General features: G+C 38.7%; 1 protein-coding gene and 1 long non-coding RNA gene across 3 annotated transcripts in view; one reads left to right on the top strand and one right to left on the bottom strand.

Moving 5' to 3' along the window:
- Nucleotides 1-16,176, bottom strand: part of LOC145546186 (uncharacterized) — a 238,619-nt gene that overhangs the window by 81,065 nt on the left and 141,378 nt on the right. The gene's annotated exons all lie outside the window — the stretch shown is intronic.
- The window catches only part of SLCO1C1 (solute carrier organic anion transporter family member 1C1), a 77,333-nt gene that overhangs the window by 40,676 nt on the left and 20,481 nt on the right, over nt 1-16,176 (top strand). For both annotated transcript variants that reach the window (XM_081592261.1, XM_081592262.1), the window contains 2 exons: nt 2,727-2,972; nt 4,146-4,310. In XM_081592261.1, the coding sequence (XP_081448387.1) occupies nt 2,727-2,972; nt 4,146-4,310 (411 nt within the window). The remainder of the gene's footprint in view (nt 1-2,726; nt 2,973-4,145; nt 4,311-16,176) is intronic.

The following is a 16,176-nucleotide window of genomic DNA, read 5'->3' as shown; positions in this document are numbered from 1 at the left end:
TAGTGCCGGTCAAGCCTACTTGTCAAAGGATTCTCATAGAGTGTAGTAGAGTTAGGGTATAATAGTATGTTTCATGTTCTTATATACACATTAAAAAAAACTATATTTGCTTAAAATACACTTGTCAATGCTTACATTTCAGTCAAATAAGAAACAGTATCAAAAATTTTATAATGAATATTGATGTTTTAATTATTAAAACATATACAAATCTTGTTTTAGACCTAGAATATCTCTGAAATATTACTAATCATCATTTAATAGATAACATTCTGAGTGGCTCAGACTAGATTTGGGCCAGAGCATATAGGGTCTTTTTCTTTCAGTAAAATCCTAGACATTCAATGTGTAAATCAGATGAAAATGGCATTCATGTGGGAGAGATAGCGGGAGGTTTTAAACCCTCCTAAGTCTTTCTCACATGTTGCTTTCCTCCTGTCATAGGTCTGAGGGTCCCTCTGCAGAAGCCCAGAGCAGAGTGAGAACTCCTTCCAGACTGTGGATTCAATACTTTTAATCTAAGGAACAAAAGAGAAATAATTGTGCTCTGAAGACATCTTCTTTCCTTTAAAAAGCAAGATCATAATAACGTTCAGTTCAGTTGATCAATAGTGTCTGACTGTTTCTGAGCCCATGAACCGCAGCACGCCAGGCCTCCCTGTCCATCACCAACTCCCGGAGTTCACCCAAACCCATGTCTACTGAGTCAGTGATGCCATTCAACCATCTCATCCTCTGTTGTCCCCTTCTCCTCCTGCCCTCAATCTTTCCCAACATCAGGGTCTTTTCAAATGAGTCAGCTCTTCACATCAGCTGGCCAAAGTATTGCAGTTTCAGCTTCAACATCAGTCCTTCCAATGAATATTCAGGACTGATTTCCTTTAGGATGGACTGGTTGGATCTCCTTGCAGTCCAAGGGACTCTCAAGAGTCTTCTCCAACACCACAGTTCAAAAGCATCCATTCTTCGGCGATCAGCTTTCTTCACCGTCCAACTCTCACATCTATACATGACCACTGGAAAAACCATAGCCTTAACTAGACGGATTTTTGTTGACAAAGTAATGTCTCTGCTCTTCAATATGCTGTCTAGGTTGGTCATAACTTTCCTTCCAAGGAGTAAGCGTCTTTTAATTTCATGGCTGCAATCACCATCTGCAGTGATTTTGGAGCCCAGAAAAATAAAGCCAGCCACTGTTTCCACTGTTTCCCCAACTATTTCCCATGAAGTGATGGGACCAGATGCCATGATCTTAGTTTTCTGAATGTTGAGCTTTAAGCCAACTTTCTCACTCTCCTCTTTCACTTTTATCAAGAGGCTCTTTAGTTCTTCTTCACTTTCTGCCATAAGGGTGGTGTCATCTGCATAGCTGAGGTTATTGATATTTCTCCTGGCAATCTTGATTCCAGCCTGTGCTTCCTTCAGCCCAGCGTTTCTCATGATGTACTCTGCATGTAAGTTAAATAAACAGGGTGACAATATACAGCCTTGACGTACTCCTTTTCCTATTTGGAACCAGTCTGTTGTGCCATGTCCAGTTCTAACTGTTGCTTCATGACCTGCATACAGGTTTCTCAAGAGGCAGGTCAGGTGGTCTGGTATTCCCATCTCTTTCAGAATTTTCCACAGTTTATTGTGATCCACACAGTCAAAGGCTTTGGCATAGTCAATAAAGCAGAAATAGATGTTTTTCTGGAACTCTCTTGCTTTTTCGATGATCTAGAGGATGTTGGCAATTTGATCTCTGGTTCCTCTGCCTTTTCTAAAACCAGCTTGAACATCTGGAAGTTCACGGTTCACGTATTGCTGAAGCCTGGCTTGGAGAATTTTAAGCGTTACTTTACTAGCGTGTGAGATGAGTGCAATTGTGTGGTAGTTTGAGCATTCTTTGGCACTGCCTTTCTTTGGGATTGGAATGAAAACTGACCTTTTCCAGTCCTGTGGCCACTGCTGAGTTTTCCAAATTTGCTGGCATATCGAGTGCAGCACTTTCACAGCATCATCTTTCAGAATTTGAAATAGCTCAACTGGAACTCCATCACCTCCACTAGCTTTGTTCGTAGTGATGCTTCTTAAGGCCCACTTGACTTCGCATTCCAGGATGTTTGGCTCTAGGTGAGCAATCATACCATCATGATTATCTGGGTCGTGAAGATCTTTTTTGTACAGTTCTTCTGTGTTTTCTTGCCACCTCTTCTTAATATCTTCTGCTTCTGTTAGGTCCCTACCATTTCTGTCCTTTATCGAGCCCATCTTTGCATGAAATGTTTCCTTGGTATCTCTAATTTTCTTGAAGAGATCTCTAGTCTTTCCCATTTTACTGTTTTCCTCTATTTCTTTACATTGATCGCTGAGGAAGGCTTTCTTATCTCTCCTTTCTATTCTTTGGAACTCTGCGTTCAAATGGGTGTATCTTTCCTTTTCTCCTTTGCTTTTGGCTTCTCTTTTTTTCACAGCTATTTGTAAGGCCTCCTCAGACAGCCATTTTACTTTTTTGCATTTCTTTTTCTTGGGGATGGTCTTGTTACTGTCTCCTGTACAATGTCATGAACCTCCGTCCATAGTTCATCAGGCACATGTTCAGATTAGATAAAAAAAAGTTGTCGTGTATGAATTATTATGTATTTTTATGATGTGATAGAGCTAATGCTAAGATTTTTTTAAGAAGCTGATTTAAACACTAGCTTTGCTGTATATGTTCTCTAGCCACCTTGTCTCTTTTTCAGATCATATAACCATCACCCCAAAGGACCCGCAGTGGGTGGGTGCCTGGTGGCTTGGCTATCTCATAGCAGGATGCATCACTCTTCTGGCAGCTGTGCCTTTCTGGTGTTTACCAAGGACCCTACCGAGACCCAGGAGCAGAGAGGACTCCAGTTCCTCCTCTGAGAAATCTAAGTTTATTATGGATGATCACACGGACTACCAAACACCTCCTGAAGAAAAATCAAAAATCATGGAAATGGCAAGAGGTAAGCCCGATTCTCTTTGGTTCTGAAGCACTTTCCATATTCCTGTTGAAACTTTAGAGGTGATCTATAAACAGTACTTCTCTCTCCACTTCATGTGTTCAGAAAAAAAATTGAGAAACTGTACAGGTGCAGGGCTTCCCACATGGCACAGTGGTAAAGAATCTGTCTGCCAATGAAGGATAAGCACGAGACTTCAGAGTCCAATCTCTGGATCAGAAAGCTCCCCTAGAGGCAGAAATGGCAACTCATTCCAGTATTCTTGCTTGGGAAATTCCACAGACAGAGGAGCCTGTTGGGCTACAGTCCATAAGGTTGCAAAGAGTTGGATGCAACTGAGCACAGGAAGCAGAAATGAAGATTATTAAAAATCTTTGCTGCCATCCCCACCCTTACACCTCTTCCGTGTAGACCTTGCAAACAGTGCTCCTGGGAGGGCTGCTTCACATTAGTCTGCGTGGTCAGAAAAGTGAGCCTTCAGGGCTTGTGGCCATTTGACAGATAACATCCACCCACTTGAGAACGTCCACCACTGCATGTGTCCCACCAATGATCAAAGGAGTGAGTGTGGTGTGGGGCCAAAGGTCAGACACGTTCTAGTGAATTCCCTTCCTGTGGAAATGGATGGCCATGAGAAAGACTGGTCTCCTTCAACTGGCCCAGGAATATTGACATTTACAGAAAATCTTCAACTTTCTCTTTGGCTTGCATAAAAGGAAGAAGAGAGAATGCTAAAGCTCATTCTATCAGAAATTAACTGGAGAAAAGTTTCATATTCTCTTCTCTGCTTCCATGACCCACGTTCAAAGGAGAGAGATCAGAAGACTCAAGTTTCTGATGTCTACCCTATGACTTTCCGCTTGATGGGGAGGGAGTTTTCTTATACCTCAGGTCTCTTACCACATCAGAGGAATCTGTTCTCATCTGACTGATTCTAATTTATCATCTAGATTTTATGCCTGTGAAAGTGAGCACCTATGTCTGGATCTGAGCCTGGCAAGATCTCAACTCTGTCTTGTGCCACTGGCTTAACATCCAGTGTGTGGGTGTACACTCTATAAACGCTCCTGGGAACCATGACAATGGGACCCAGCCGTTCAGCTCTGAGGCTATGGCTGCATCTTCTGCCAAGTGTGACACTGTCTTTAATTACTCCGTGCTATTTTTGTCTTATAGATTTCCTGCCATCACTGAAGAGTCTTTTTGGAAATCCAGTGTACTTCTTATATTTGTGTGCAAGCACCGTTCAGTTCAATTCTTTATTTGGCATGGTAACTTACAAACCGAAGTACATTGAGCAACAGTATGGGCAGTCAGCCTCTAAGGCCAACTTTGTTATTGGTATGCCTCTCTGCCCTTCCTGCTTTCCAATAGGTATTATCAACTCCGTGTCTTGTTGATCCTTAGTAATTTTAAAAAGTTGTTCCGATATTTAGACTGAAAGCAACTTATGACATTTTAGAAAGTGAGTGAAAAAATCTAGCAGAGTAAGATATTTAGATAGTCCATGGTACAACTTTGTAGCAAAAATTATTTAGAACAGTGTGTGAATGACCATGAACATATCGTGTAGACTAAACATGCATTTTGTTAGGAAATTGTTAACACTGGCTATCTGTCTTTCAAGTGTAGCTGAAACCTCATAATAGTGCCTCTTCTACCTGAAGAGTTTCTAGGATTACAAAAGTTGAGTATTCAGACAGGTAAGAAGGTATGTATTGCAAAACAAAGTTTGTATTTACTCAGGATTGAAAGACTTCTCTAACTCCCAGCATTTGGGGTTGTTTAAAAGGGCTGTGTTTCTAGCAGAGCAGAACCACCATTTAAGAGGAAGATATTCAAAGGCAAAGAAAAACATGAAAAGATGAATGAAGAAGAACCAGAATCTCCAAATACATAACCACGGTCCTGCAAGCAACTGTATACTTTAAAACCTGGACTGTGCGCTTTGTTGCTTAGTTGTGTCCGACTCTTTGAGACCTATGGACTGTAGCCCACCAGGCACCTCTGTCCATGGGGATTCTCCAGGCAAGAATACTGGAATGGGTTGCAATGCCCTCCTCCAGGGGATCTTCCCAACCCAGGGATTGGACCCAGCTCTCCCAGATTTCAGGTGGATTCTTTACCAGCTGAGCCAACAGGAATGCCCAAGAATACTGGAGTGGGTAGCCTATCCCCTCTCCAGGAGATCTTCCTGACTCAGGAATTGAACTGGGGTCTTCTGCATTGCAGCTGGATTCTTTACCAGCTGAGCTACCAGGGAAGCCCCAAAATCCATGAAGATGTCATTTAATGCTACTGTTTCATATGCTATCCCTTTGGACATGTTCTTTTATGATAGGAGATTCCAGTGGTTTAGAATCATTCCTTCATAAACATTTTAAATATTGCTCTATTCATCTATCTCTGAAAGAAAACCTGGGGAATGGGGAGTGAGGAAACAGCTAAGCATATAATATTTTAAGACATATAATTTTTCTATAAAATCGTAGACAATGGACACTTAGCAGATGCAATTTTAATTGACTCTTTGGTCTGTTCTTCCCTTAAATTTTAACTGCTAAGGCTATACCATTGAGAGGCTTCCCAGGTGGCACTAGTGGTAAAGAACCCATCTGCCATTGCAGGAGACATAAAAGACACAGGTTCGATCCCTGCGTCGGGAAGGTCCCCTCTAGAAGGAAAAGACCATCCACTCCAGTATTCTTGCCTGGAGGATCCCATGGACAGAGGAGCCTGGCAGGGTATAATCCACGGAGTTGCAAAGAGTCAAACATGACTAAGCAACTTAGCACATACCACTGAAGTTTTACATTCAACATTAATTGGTTCAAACTAATTTTATTATTTAATGGTTGACCTGAAGAAATATTTTTAGCATTTTTCAACCCCATATTCCACCCATGCCAATCAGTGTATGGAATGAAAGTCCGAAACATTTAAAACTTTTATTTTAATATTTCTTTTGTTTATTGAGACATAACTTGCAAGCAGCAGTTAAGTCTACAGAACTTAAATGTAAGCTCAGCTAGACAAATATTTAAGCAAAAATGTGTGTAGTGATCATTATCCAGAACATGTAGCTCACTTTAGTATCCCAGTTGGCTCCCTCAAACCTTCTTCTACCCAACATTCTTCTCCAAACTAATAACTATTTTGATGTCCATCATCACAGATGAGTCTTGCCTGTTTCTGAATTTTATATAAATAGTATAATGAGCTATGTACTCCTTTGTGTCTAGGTTTTTTCTAATGGAAGTGAAATCTACAAACGTTCATTCATGTTATTGCATGCAATGGTGGTTTGTTCTCATTGCTGTGCAATATCCCATTATATGAATATACCACAGCTTATTCATTTTCATGTTGGTGGGTATTTGGGTTGTTTACTGCTTTGGCATTGCATGCTTGCTCAGTCATGTCCAACTCTATGTGACTCCATGGACTGTAGCCCACCAGGTTCCTCTGTCCATGGGATTTTCCAAGCAAGAATACTGAAGTGAGTTGCCATGCCCTCCTCCAGGGGATCTTCCTGACCCAGGTACAAATCTGTATCTCCTGCACTGGCAGAAGGATTCTTTACCACTAAGCCACCTGGGAAGCCTGTTTACTGCTTTGCTGCTGCTGCTAAGTCGCGTCAGTCGTGTCTGACTCTGTGCGACCCCATAGACGGCAGCCCACCAGGCTCCCCTGTCCCTGGGATTCTCCAGGCAAGAATAATGGAGTGGGTTGCCATTTCCTCCTCCAGTGCATGAAAGGGAAAAGTGAAAGTGAAGTCACTCAGTCATGTCCGACTCTTTGCGACCCCATGGGCTGCAGCCTACCAGGCTCCTCCGTCCATGGGGTTTCCCAGGCAAGAGTACTGGAGTGGGTTGCCATTGCCTTCTCCAGTTTACTGCTTTGGGCTATTCTAAATAATACTGTGCGAACATTCCACATGTATTTTGGTAAGCAGATTCAGTCCTTTGTCTTGGCTATATGTTGGAGTAGAATTGCTGGATTCTATGGTGTGTGTATGCTTTGATTTGGTAGATACTGCCACAATATTTCATTAAAATGTTGTACAAATGTTTACACTCATTGGAAGTGTAAGAACACTCCAGTTGCTCCACACCCTTCTTTTGTTTGGTATTGTCAGTCTTTTTCATTGTAACCATTCTTATGGGGTCTGATGGTATCTTACTGTGGCTTAACCTGCTGACTAACAATACTGAGCATGTTTTCCCAAGCTTATTGGTCATTTCAGCATTATCTTTTGTTAACTCTGTTTGAGTGGCTTGCCCATTTTTATTGGATTGTTAGTCTTTTTCTTATTGATTTGTAGGAGTACTGTAGATTTTTCCTGATACAAATTCTTTGTATTTTGCAAATACTTTCTCACAGACTTCAACCTTCCTTTTCACTCTTCTTAATTTTAATTAAGTCAGTTTTAATCTTTTGCTTCTTCATTAGTGCTAGTTTGAGCCTGTTTTAGAAATATTTATCAAACTCCAAGGTTATGAAAAATAAAACTGCTCCTAGTAGATTGTTTAAAATTTCATGTTTATGTTATAATCCACTTCAAGTTATTATTTTTTGTATTATGTGAAGGAAGTCAAGGTTCACTTATCAAAATGAAGAGACTATCTTTTCCCCGTGAATTATAGTGAAGGAACACACCATTAATACATGTTTATTTCTCATTATTCAATATGTGCATAATACTTAGAGATTCCATATGTGCATAACACATAACACATTTGATTTTGTTCTCACTACAATGATGAATAAGGATTTTTTTTTTTTTTACCATTTTCAAATTGAAAAGTTTATTTCATAAAGGAAAATTAAGGGCATTTGGAGGAAGGTACTTAGAATAGAAATGAAACTATATGTAATCTCATTCCTTTATTAAGTAGGTAATAAATGAAATATGCTTTGCCTATAAAATTATTGTAAGGGTAATTAGCACAGATGAAGAATGTAAGATTCTGAGAGATTTAACGGCCTGCCCAATTTCATGCTTATATAGCATACATACATAATGATATAGCCAGGAATGAAACTATTTTATATGAGTTTCTGAGTTGTATTTCCTCACTGGGCATAATTATTTTTGGAAAACTGACAAGAAGAATCTGATTAATAATTATCTTTTGATCTATGACTAGCTGATTTCTTTTAATCTATGACCTTATGCTGTATACTGAAATGGACTCTGAGATCCAAACAGACTCATCATCAGATTTTTTTGAGCCATCTAGCAAAGGTTGCCTAGAACTCTAATTTCTCATGTTTCTGACATATCTATAGATAATTCAGGCACTTTTCTGAGAGATAAATAAAAATGTTTAGTAATTCCACATCCTTATAAGTAGGATGGGCTTTCCTGGTAGCTCAGATGGTACAGAATACGTCTGCAATGCAGAAGACCTGGGTTCAATTCTTGGGTTGGGAAGATCCCCTGGAGAAGGGAATCATTACCCACTCTGGTATTATAGCCTGGAGAATTCCATGGCGAGAGGAGCCTGGTGGGCTACAGCCCATGGGGTCACAAAGAGTTGGACACAATTGAGCGACTTTCACAGGGCATACCTGGTAGCTCAGCTAGTAAAGAATCCACCTGCAATGCAATTCCTGGGTTGGGAAGATCCACTGGAGAAGGGATAGGCTCCCACTCCAATATTGTTAGGCTTCCCTGGTGGCTCAGAATGGAAAGAATCTGCCTGCAAGGGGTTGGGATGATCTCCTGGAGAAGGGAATGGCTACTGACTCCAGTATTCTTGCCTGGAAAATTCCATAGACAAAGGAACTTGGTGAGCTACAATCCATGGGATCACAAAAAGTTGGACACAACTGAGCAACTAACATAAGCATGAGATAACTAGGATACTTTCCTGAGTGGTGTGATTTTACATTAGTAACTATAGGATACAGCAGAGTAAGGGAAGTGGGTAAATTATTTGACATCCCTAACACTTATTTTAATTAGAATGGTGAAAAGAAATGCATCACTGGGTTAAAATAAAGATGAGAAAAGACATGTAAAATGGATTGGAAATGCACATAACTCTCATTCAACAAATGCTTTCTCCTTTTCTTCATTTCTTTCCTACCCCTGGCTCTTTTCTCCTTCAGCTTTTTCCTTTGGGTTGTGGGAGAATGATCCTTTCTGTGATAAAATATGAGAAAGGCCCAAAGAAGACACATTTCCATTCTACTCTCAGAGAAAACATTTGATATGACATGGATGAAAGAATAAACAGGAATTTCTCTAAAGTGTTCAAGGGCTGACTGATCCAGTGACAATTTATTTTACTTTTTATTTTTTTTTAATTTATTTATTTTAGCTGGAGGCTAATTATTTCACAATATTGTAGTGGTTTTTGCCATACATTGATATGAATCAGCCATGGGTGTGCATGTGTTCCCCATCCTGAACCTCCCTCCCACCTCCCTCCCCATCCCATCCCTCTGTGTCACCCCATTGCACCAGCCCTGAGCACCCTGTCTCATGCATCGAACCTGGACTGGCAATCTGTTTCACATATGATAATATACGTGTTTCAGTGCTATTCTCTCAGATCATCCCATCCTCTCCTTTTCCCATAGAGTCCAAAAAACTGTTCTATGCATCTGTGTCTCTTTTTCTGTCTCGCGTATAGGGTTATTATTACCATCTTTCTAAATTCCATATGTATGTGTTAGTATACTGTATTGCTGTTTTTCTTTCTGGCTTACTTCACTCTGTATAATAGGCTCCAGTTTCATCCACCTCATTAGAACTGATTCAAATATGTTCTTTTTAATGGCTGAGTAATATTCCATTGTGTATATGTACCACAGCTTTCTTATCCATTTGTCTGCCGATGAACATCTAGGTTGCTTCCATGTCCTGGCTATTATAAACAGTGCTGCGATGAACATTGGGGTACACGAGTCTCTTTCAATTCTGGTTTTCTCAGTGTGTATGTCCAGCAGTGGGATTGCTGGGTCATATGGCAATCAAAATGGGTTCAGCAGGGTCCTCTATGTACCACCTCCCCAGAGTAATGGAAATAAAAGCAAAAATAAACAAATGGGACCTAAGTAAACTTAAAAGCTTTTGCACAACGAAGGAAACTATAGGCAAAGTGAAAAGACAGCCTTCAAAATGGGAGAAAATAATAGCAAACGAAGCAACTGACAAAGAATTAATCTTAAAAATATTCAAGCAATTACTGCAGCTCAATTCCAGAAAAATAAATGACCCAATCAAAAAATGGGCCAAAGAACTAAACAGACATTTCTCCAAAGAAGACATACAGATGGCTAACAATCACATGAAAAGAAGCTCACCATCACTCATTATCAGAGAAATGCAAATCAAAACCACAATGAGGTTCCATCTCCCGCAGGTCAGAATGGCTGCTATCCAAAAATCTACAAACAGTAAATGCTGGAGAGGGTGTGAAAAAGGGAACCCTATTACACTGTTGGTGGGAATGCAAACTAGTACAGCCACTACGGAGAAGAGTGTGGAGATTCCTTAAAAAACTGGAAATTTATTTTACTGTACGTGTTTTTATATGTCGGTCACATTATTTCTAAAGTATAGAAATAGTATTTTCTAATATTAATGACTTTTATTTTACAAATAAATGAAAGAAAGATAAAGATATTTCAAATTCAGGGACGAGAGGGTATATTGCAAAATGATTCTGCTTTTTTTAAATGGTATGAGCTTTAAAAAAAATTTCCATTGCAACTTCTACTGAAAGAAATTTGACTAGCAGGTGAATCTTTCATTTAAGCCTTTTTTTAATCACTGTGAAGGTACATGGACATGATCTCTTCTTCTGCTTCTTATAATTCAGACTGCAATTAATTATTTTTGCTTAATTTCTTGAAATTTTTTGATTAAATAAAATAGTAACTAGTAGACAAGATATAACAATACTGACTGTAACTGACAAAAATGATTACCATTCTCAATTTTTGGAGATGTTACACAAATAAGGAAAAATTAAAATAATCATCTGAGAAAAGATAATTATAATAGAAAGCTTTATTTTGTGGCTAAGCTAGAATGGCAAATTTAGAATAGTAATATTATGATGTGTTCTAGAATTAAGTAAAGTTACATTAAAAACTTGTGAGGTGATGGAAAACTATCTTAATTTGTGAGGGGGAAAAACTGTTATTATGCCCAAGAAGGATGGCTAAGTTTACTTGTCTACACCCAACAGGTATATGAAAGTGTACATTTTTACTTATATTTTTCTCTCTTTGTAAAATTCAAATCTTAATATTTTGTCTTCTAATATTAGAGTAACATCGTAAAGGTCTATGATGTAACCAGAACTTTTACTTCACTGAGGAAAAATCTCTAAAAATATCCTAAAGTACTAAAGAGCCTCTTGATGAGGGTGAAGGAAGACAGTAAAAAAGATAGCTTAAAACTAAATATTAAAAAAAAAAAACTAAGAACATGGCATCCAGTCCCATCACTTCATAGCAAATAGAAAGGGAAAACGTGGAAACAGTGACAGATTTCCTCTTATTGGGCTCTAAAATCACTGGAGATAGTGACTTCAGCCATGAAATCAGAAGATTATCATTTCTTGGCAGGAAAGCTATGACAAACCTATACAGTGTGTTAAAATGCAAAAGCATCACTTTGCCAACAAAGGTCTGTACAGTCAAGGCTGTGGTCTTTCCAGTAGTCACGTACAAATGTGAGAGCTGGACAATAAAGAAGGAAGACCACCAAAGAATTAATGCTTTTGAACTGTGGTGCTGGAGAAGACTCTTGAGAGTCTCCTGGAGAGCAAGGAGATCAAACCAGCCAATCTTAAAGCAAATCAACCCTGAATACTCTTTGGAAGGACTGATGCTGGACCTCCAATGCTTTAGCCACCTGATGCGAACAACTGACTCATTAGGAAAGACCCTGATGCTGAGAAAGATTGAAGACAGAAGGAAAGAGGGTGACAAAGAACAAAGTGGTTGAATGGCATCACCAATTTATTGGACACGAACTTGGGCAAACTCTGGGAGATGGTGAGGGACGGAGAAGCCTGGCATGCTGCAGTCCATGGGTCGCAGAGAGTTGGACACGACTTGGTGACTGAACAACAAGCTCAGCTTGCCTGATATTTGGATAAATACAAATGTTAAATTCAAGAGAAAATATATAAAATAAATTGAAACAAATTATAGATGCCAGCATAAATTATGGCTAATATTTCCACTTGAAATATTCAGATTTATGACGTGAGTAGAAAAAGTGTGCAATGAAGAAATCAGACTGAAATTTCTACCTCATTAAATGGCTCAAAAATATCTAAGATGAAAGAAAAGAAGCTTTGGGAGGTGAGAAGCACATCTCATCTGCTTTTCAGGAAATTTGCCACCAAATTGGCCCTGCAAGGATGACATACAGATCTTAGGGAACTTGAAAGGGAGAACCAAATTGACAATATATTTAACAAGTCCTACTAATCTTTTTTTGAATCATGTTATAATTTAGTCATCCTGAAATAGAGAAAGATATTCTGGAGAAATGGTTTTTATGCACATTTTAATAGAAATCCACCTATGTGAAAACACAGGATTCTATCATGAGCATAGTTCTTCCCTTGAAGGTTTGATTGGGGGGTGAGAGGTATGAATAAACAAGCTAACGGGAAATTGTGATAAGTACCAAGGCTGCCTCTAGGACCCCACACAAGGGATGAAAAGGGGGTTCTCATGACCAAGTCATGCACCCTGGTATCAGATGCATCCTCTGGAGGCATGATATGGCTGGTAGAGGATATGATAGGTGCTCTAATTAGGGGAAGCCCAGAGTACTTTGGTGGAGGAGGAAATGGCAACCCACTCCAGTATTCTTACCTGGGAAATCCCAGGAACAGAGGAGCCTGGGTGGACTGCAGTCAGTGGGGTCACAAAGAGTCAGACACAACTGATCATGCATGCATGCAGAGTACTCTGGTTGAACAAGCATACCCTTGGAGTGAGAAAGAATTACCTGGGAGATGATGATATCTGAATTAAGAGCAAAAGGATAGGGAGGTGTTAAAAGACGAACGCATGAGAACAGGGATGGAGATTGGGGAGGATGCTGTGTCAGAGATAGCAAATATTCTTGAGCAGAGAGACCTACAAGAGAACACATTAAACCCTCTGCAAGTTTCAAGAGAACACAAGCCTCTAAAAAGAGGTCAGTCTAGAGAAGATATTCCTGATTATTAACAATCTGTTCTGAGCGAGAAATATCCCTAGAATTCCTTTATTCTCAGGCTATTCTAAGCCAGATGGAGTGCTGGGAAGTCAGTGGAATTCAGCACAACATGCTGCTCAGGCCAAAGAGTGTATTTTGTGCCATTGCTTCTGATGTCCCAGGCAAGATGGGTACTTTAAAAAATAAATTTCTTTATTTTTTATTAAAGTATAGTTGATTTTTAATATTGTGTTAGTTTCAGAGATTCTACAGCACAGAGATTCAGTTATACATTATTTATATATATATATATACACATACACATATATATATTCTTCAGATTCTCTTTCCCTATAGGTTATTATAAAATATTGAATATGGTTCCCTATGCTATATACTAGGTCCTTAATTATCTATTTTATATATAGGAGTACGTATATGTTAACCCCAACCTCCTAATTTATCCCTCCCCCAACTTTCCTTTTCCCTTTGGTAACCATAAATTTGTTTCTATGTCTGTGAGCTTGTTTTGGAAATAAGTTCATTTGTATAAATTTAATTCCACATAAAGTGATATTGTATGATATTTATCTTTCTCTGTCTGGTTTACTTAATTTAGTGTGATAATCTCTAGGTCCATCCATGTTGCTGCAAATGGTGTTATTTTGTTCTTTTTTATGGTTGAGTAATAGTATTTCATGTTTCTTTTTCCGTGTGTGTGTAGGTATGTATGTGTATATTTTTTATATCACATCTTTATACATTTATCCATTGATAGACAATTAGTTTGCTTCCATTTCTTGGCCATTGTAAATGGTGCTGCAATGTATACTGGGGAGCAATGTATCTTTTAAAATTATGGTTTTCTCTGGATATATGCCCAGGAGTAGGGTTTCAGGATCATATGGTAGCTCCACTTTTTTAGATTTTGAGGAACCTACACACTGTTCTCCATATGCCAGTTTACATTCTCACCAACAGGGTAGGAGAGTCCCCTTTTCTCCACACCCCCTCCAGCATTTGTTATTTGATGATGGTCATTCTGACCAGTGTGAGGTGATACCTCATAGTAGTTTCGATTTTCGTTTCTCTAGTAGTTAGTGATGTGGAGCATATTTTCATGTGCTTTTTGGTCATCTGTATGCCTTCTTTAGAGAAATGTCTATTTAGACCTTCTGCCCATTTTTTGACTGGGTTGTTTGGGGTTTTTTTTTGGTTTTTTTTTTAATATTGAGCTGTATGAGCTGTTTGTCATAAAAAGTAAAGTGAAAGTAGTTCAGTTGTGTCCGACTCTCTGCGATCCATGGAATTCTCCAGGCCAGAATCCCAGAGTGGGTAGCCTTTCCCTTCTCCAGGTGATCTTCCCGACCCAGAGATCAACCCCAGGTCTCCTACATTGCAGGCAGAGTCTTTACCAGCTGCGCTACAAGTGAAGCCCATTTGTCATAAGAAAGAATGAAATTTTGCCATTTGCAGCAACATAGATGGACTTGGAGGACATCAGGCTAAAAAGTGAAGCCAAACAGAAAGACAAATATTGTATGATATCACTTATCTGTAGAATCTAAAAAATATAACAAACTAGTGAATAAAATAAAAAAAGAAGCAGACTCACAGATACAGAGAACCAACCAGTGGTTACCAGTGGGGAGAGGGAAGGGGATAGGAACAATATAGAGATAAGGGATTTTTAAAAAGGGGGGGTTATTATGGGATTGTCTGAAATCACATTGTGTGAACCTTTCAAAAATTGTAAAGCACTATGGAATTTAAATACTCTTTAATTCAAATAAATAAACTTTCAAGTTAAAATCATCAACATCATTATCAGCCTCTCAGCTGATGTTCAGCTCTTCAGGAGCCCAATGCACAATCTCTGCCATTTGCACACCCACAAACCTCAGCTCAGCTGAAGAAGCAAAAATGAACATCTCTTCTTTTTTCAATTTCACTAATTTCATTATCATGTCCCCTTCAAAGTGGGTTAATTTCCAGTGTGATCACGTTAATGCTAACTTAATGCATAGTCATTAGGAAATGAAACAAAATATCCTTTTTAAAATCATCTATAAATAAATAATGAAAACATTGTTTAAAATAATGTAATAGCTAACTAAGTATCACTATATATTTGATGTTTTAGACCCTATGAAACTTAGTTAAGTGACTAGATATATAAATCAGAAAATAAAGAAAGAAAGGAAAGGAAGAAAGGAAGTTACTTTGCATCTATCATCACTGTATGTCAGTATTCTTAATTTTTTAACACAAATTTCAGTGTGAGTCAGAAAAGGATACTTGTAATTATTGTTTACCTCCACAGATGCTGGCCAAGGTTTATACAAACTTCAGCCTTTTTATTACATGAAAGAAATGTGTTATCTCAAAATCTCAAGATACATCAGTGATTGATGAGTAGACAAAATGAGAAATAGATTCTAATTCACAGAGAAGTTTAGCATTGGGTGCCTGATTACCTTTCCCTACAGTTATTTACCAATTCACAATCCAACCAAAGAGCCTCTTTCTCCATCTTTCCTAACACAGAGGTGTTCCACTTCCCCCAACCCCAAAATTTTCATCTTTGTCTCGTAGATGGAAATGTTCATAATAACCTAACTGGATGATGTTTTGTGCCAGATATTAAGCTAATAACTTTTCATGCCATTTAATCACTTTAAGGACACTATTATTAGTTCCATATTGTATGTGAGGAGACAGTTTTAAAGAAGCTCAGAGAATTACTTGCAGTTGCACAGCTATTTAAGTTGTGGAACTGAGATTGGTCTTTGGGATCCAAACTCTCTATCACTTTGTTGAACTTCTTCCTAGTATTGCTTTTAAGTCACACTTGTTTGACTACTAGTGAGATTGAACATCTATTTATGAAGAATTCTATCTCCCAAACCCCCTTGAAGGAGAGTCAGTTTAACATAGTTATTGAAAGCATTTAACTTGATAACAGCCTTCCTGGATTCATATCTGGCTTTTCCACTTACTAACCACAACCGTGAATAAACTGCT

Source organism: Giraffa tippelskirchi, chromosome 4 (assembly GCF_054371585.1).
Source record: "Giraffa tippelskirchi isolate mGirTip1 chromosome 4, T2T-mGirTip1v1.2.pri, whole genome shotgun sequence".
NCBI classification, from domain to species: domain Eukaryota; kingdom Metazoa; phylum Chordata; class Mammalia; order Artiodactyla; family Giraffidae; genus Giraffa; species Giraffa tippelskirchi.
The sequence above is the reverse complement of the archived record's forward strand: the minus strand, read 5'-3'. Positions and strand labels throughout refer to the sequence as shown.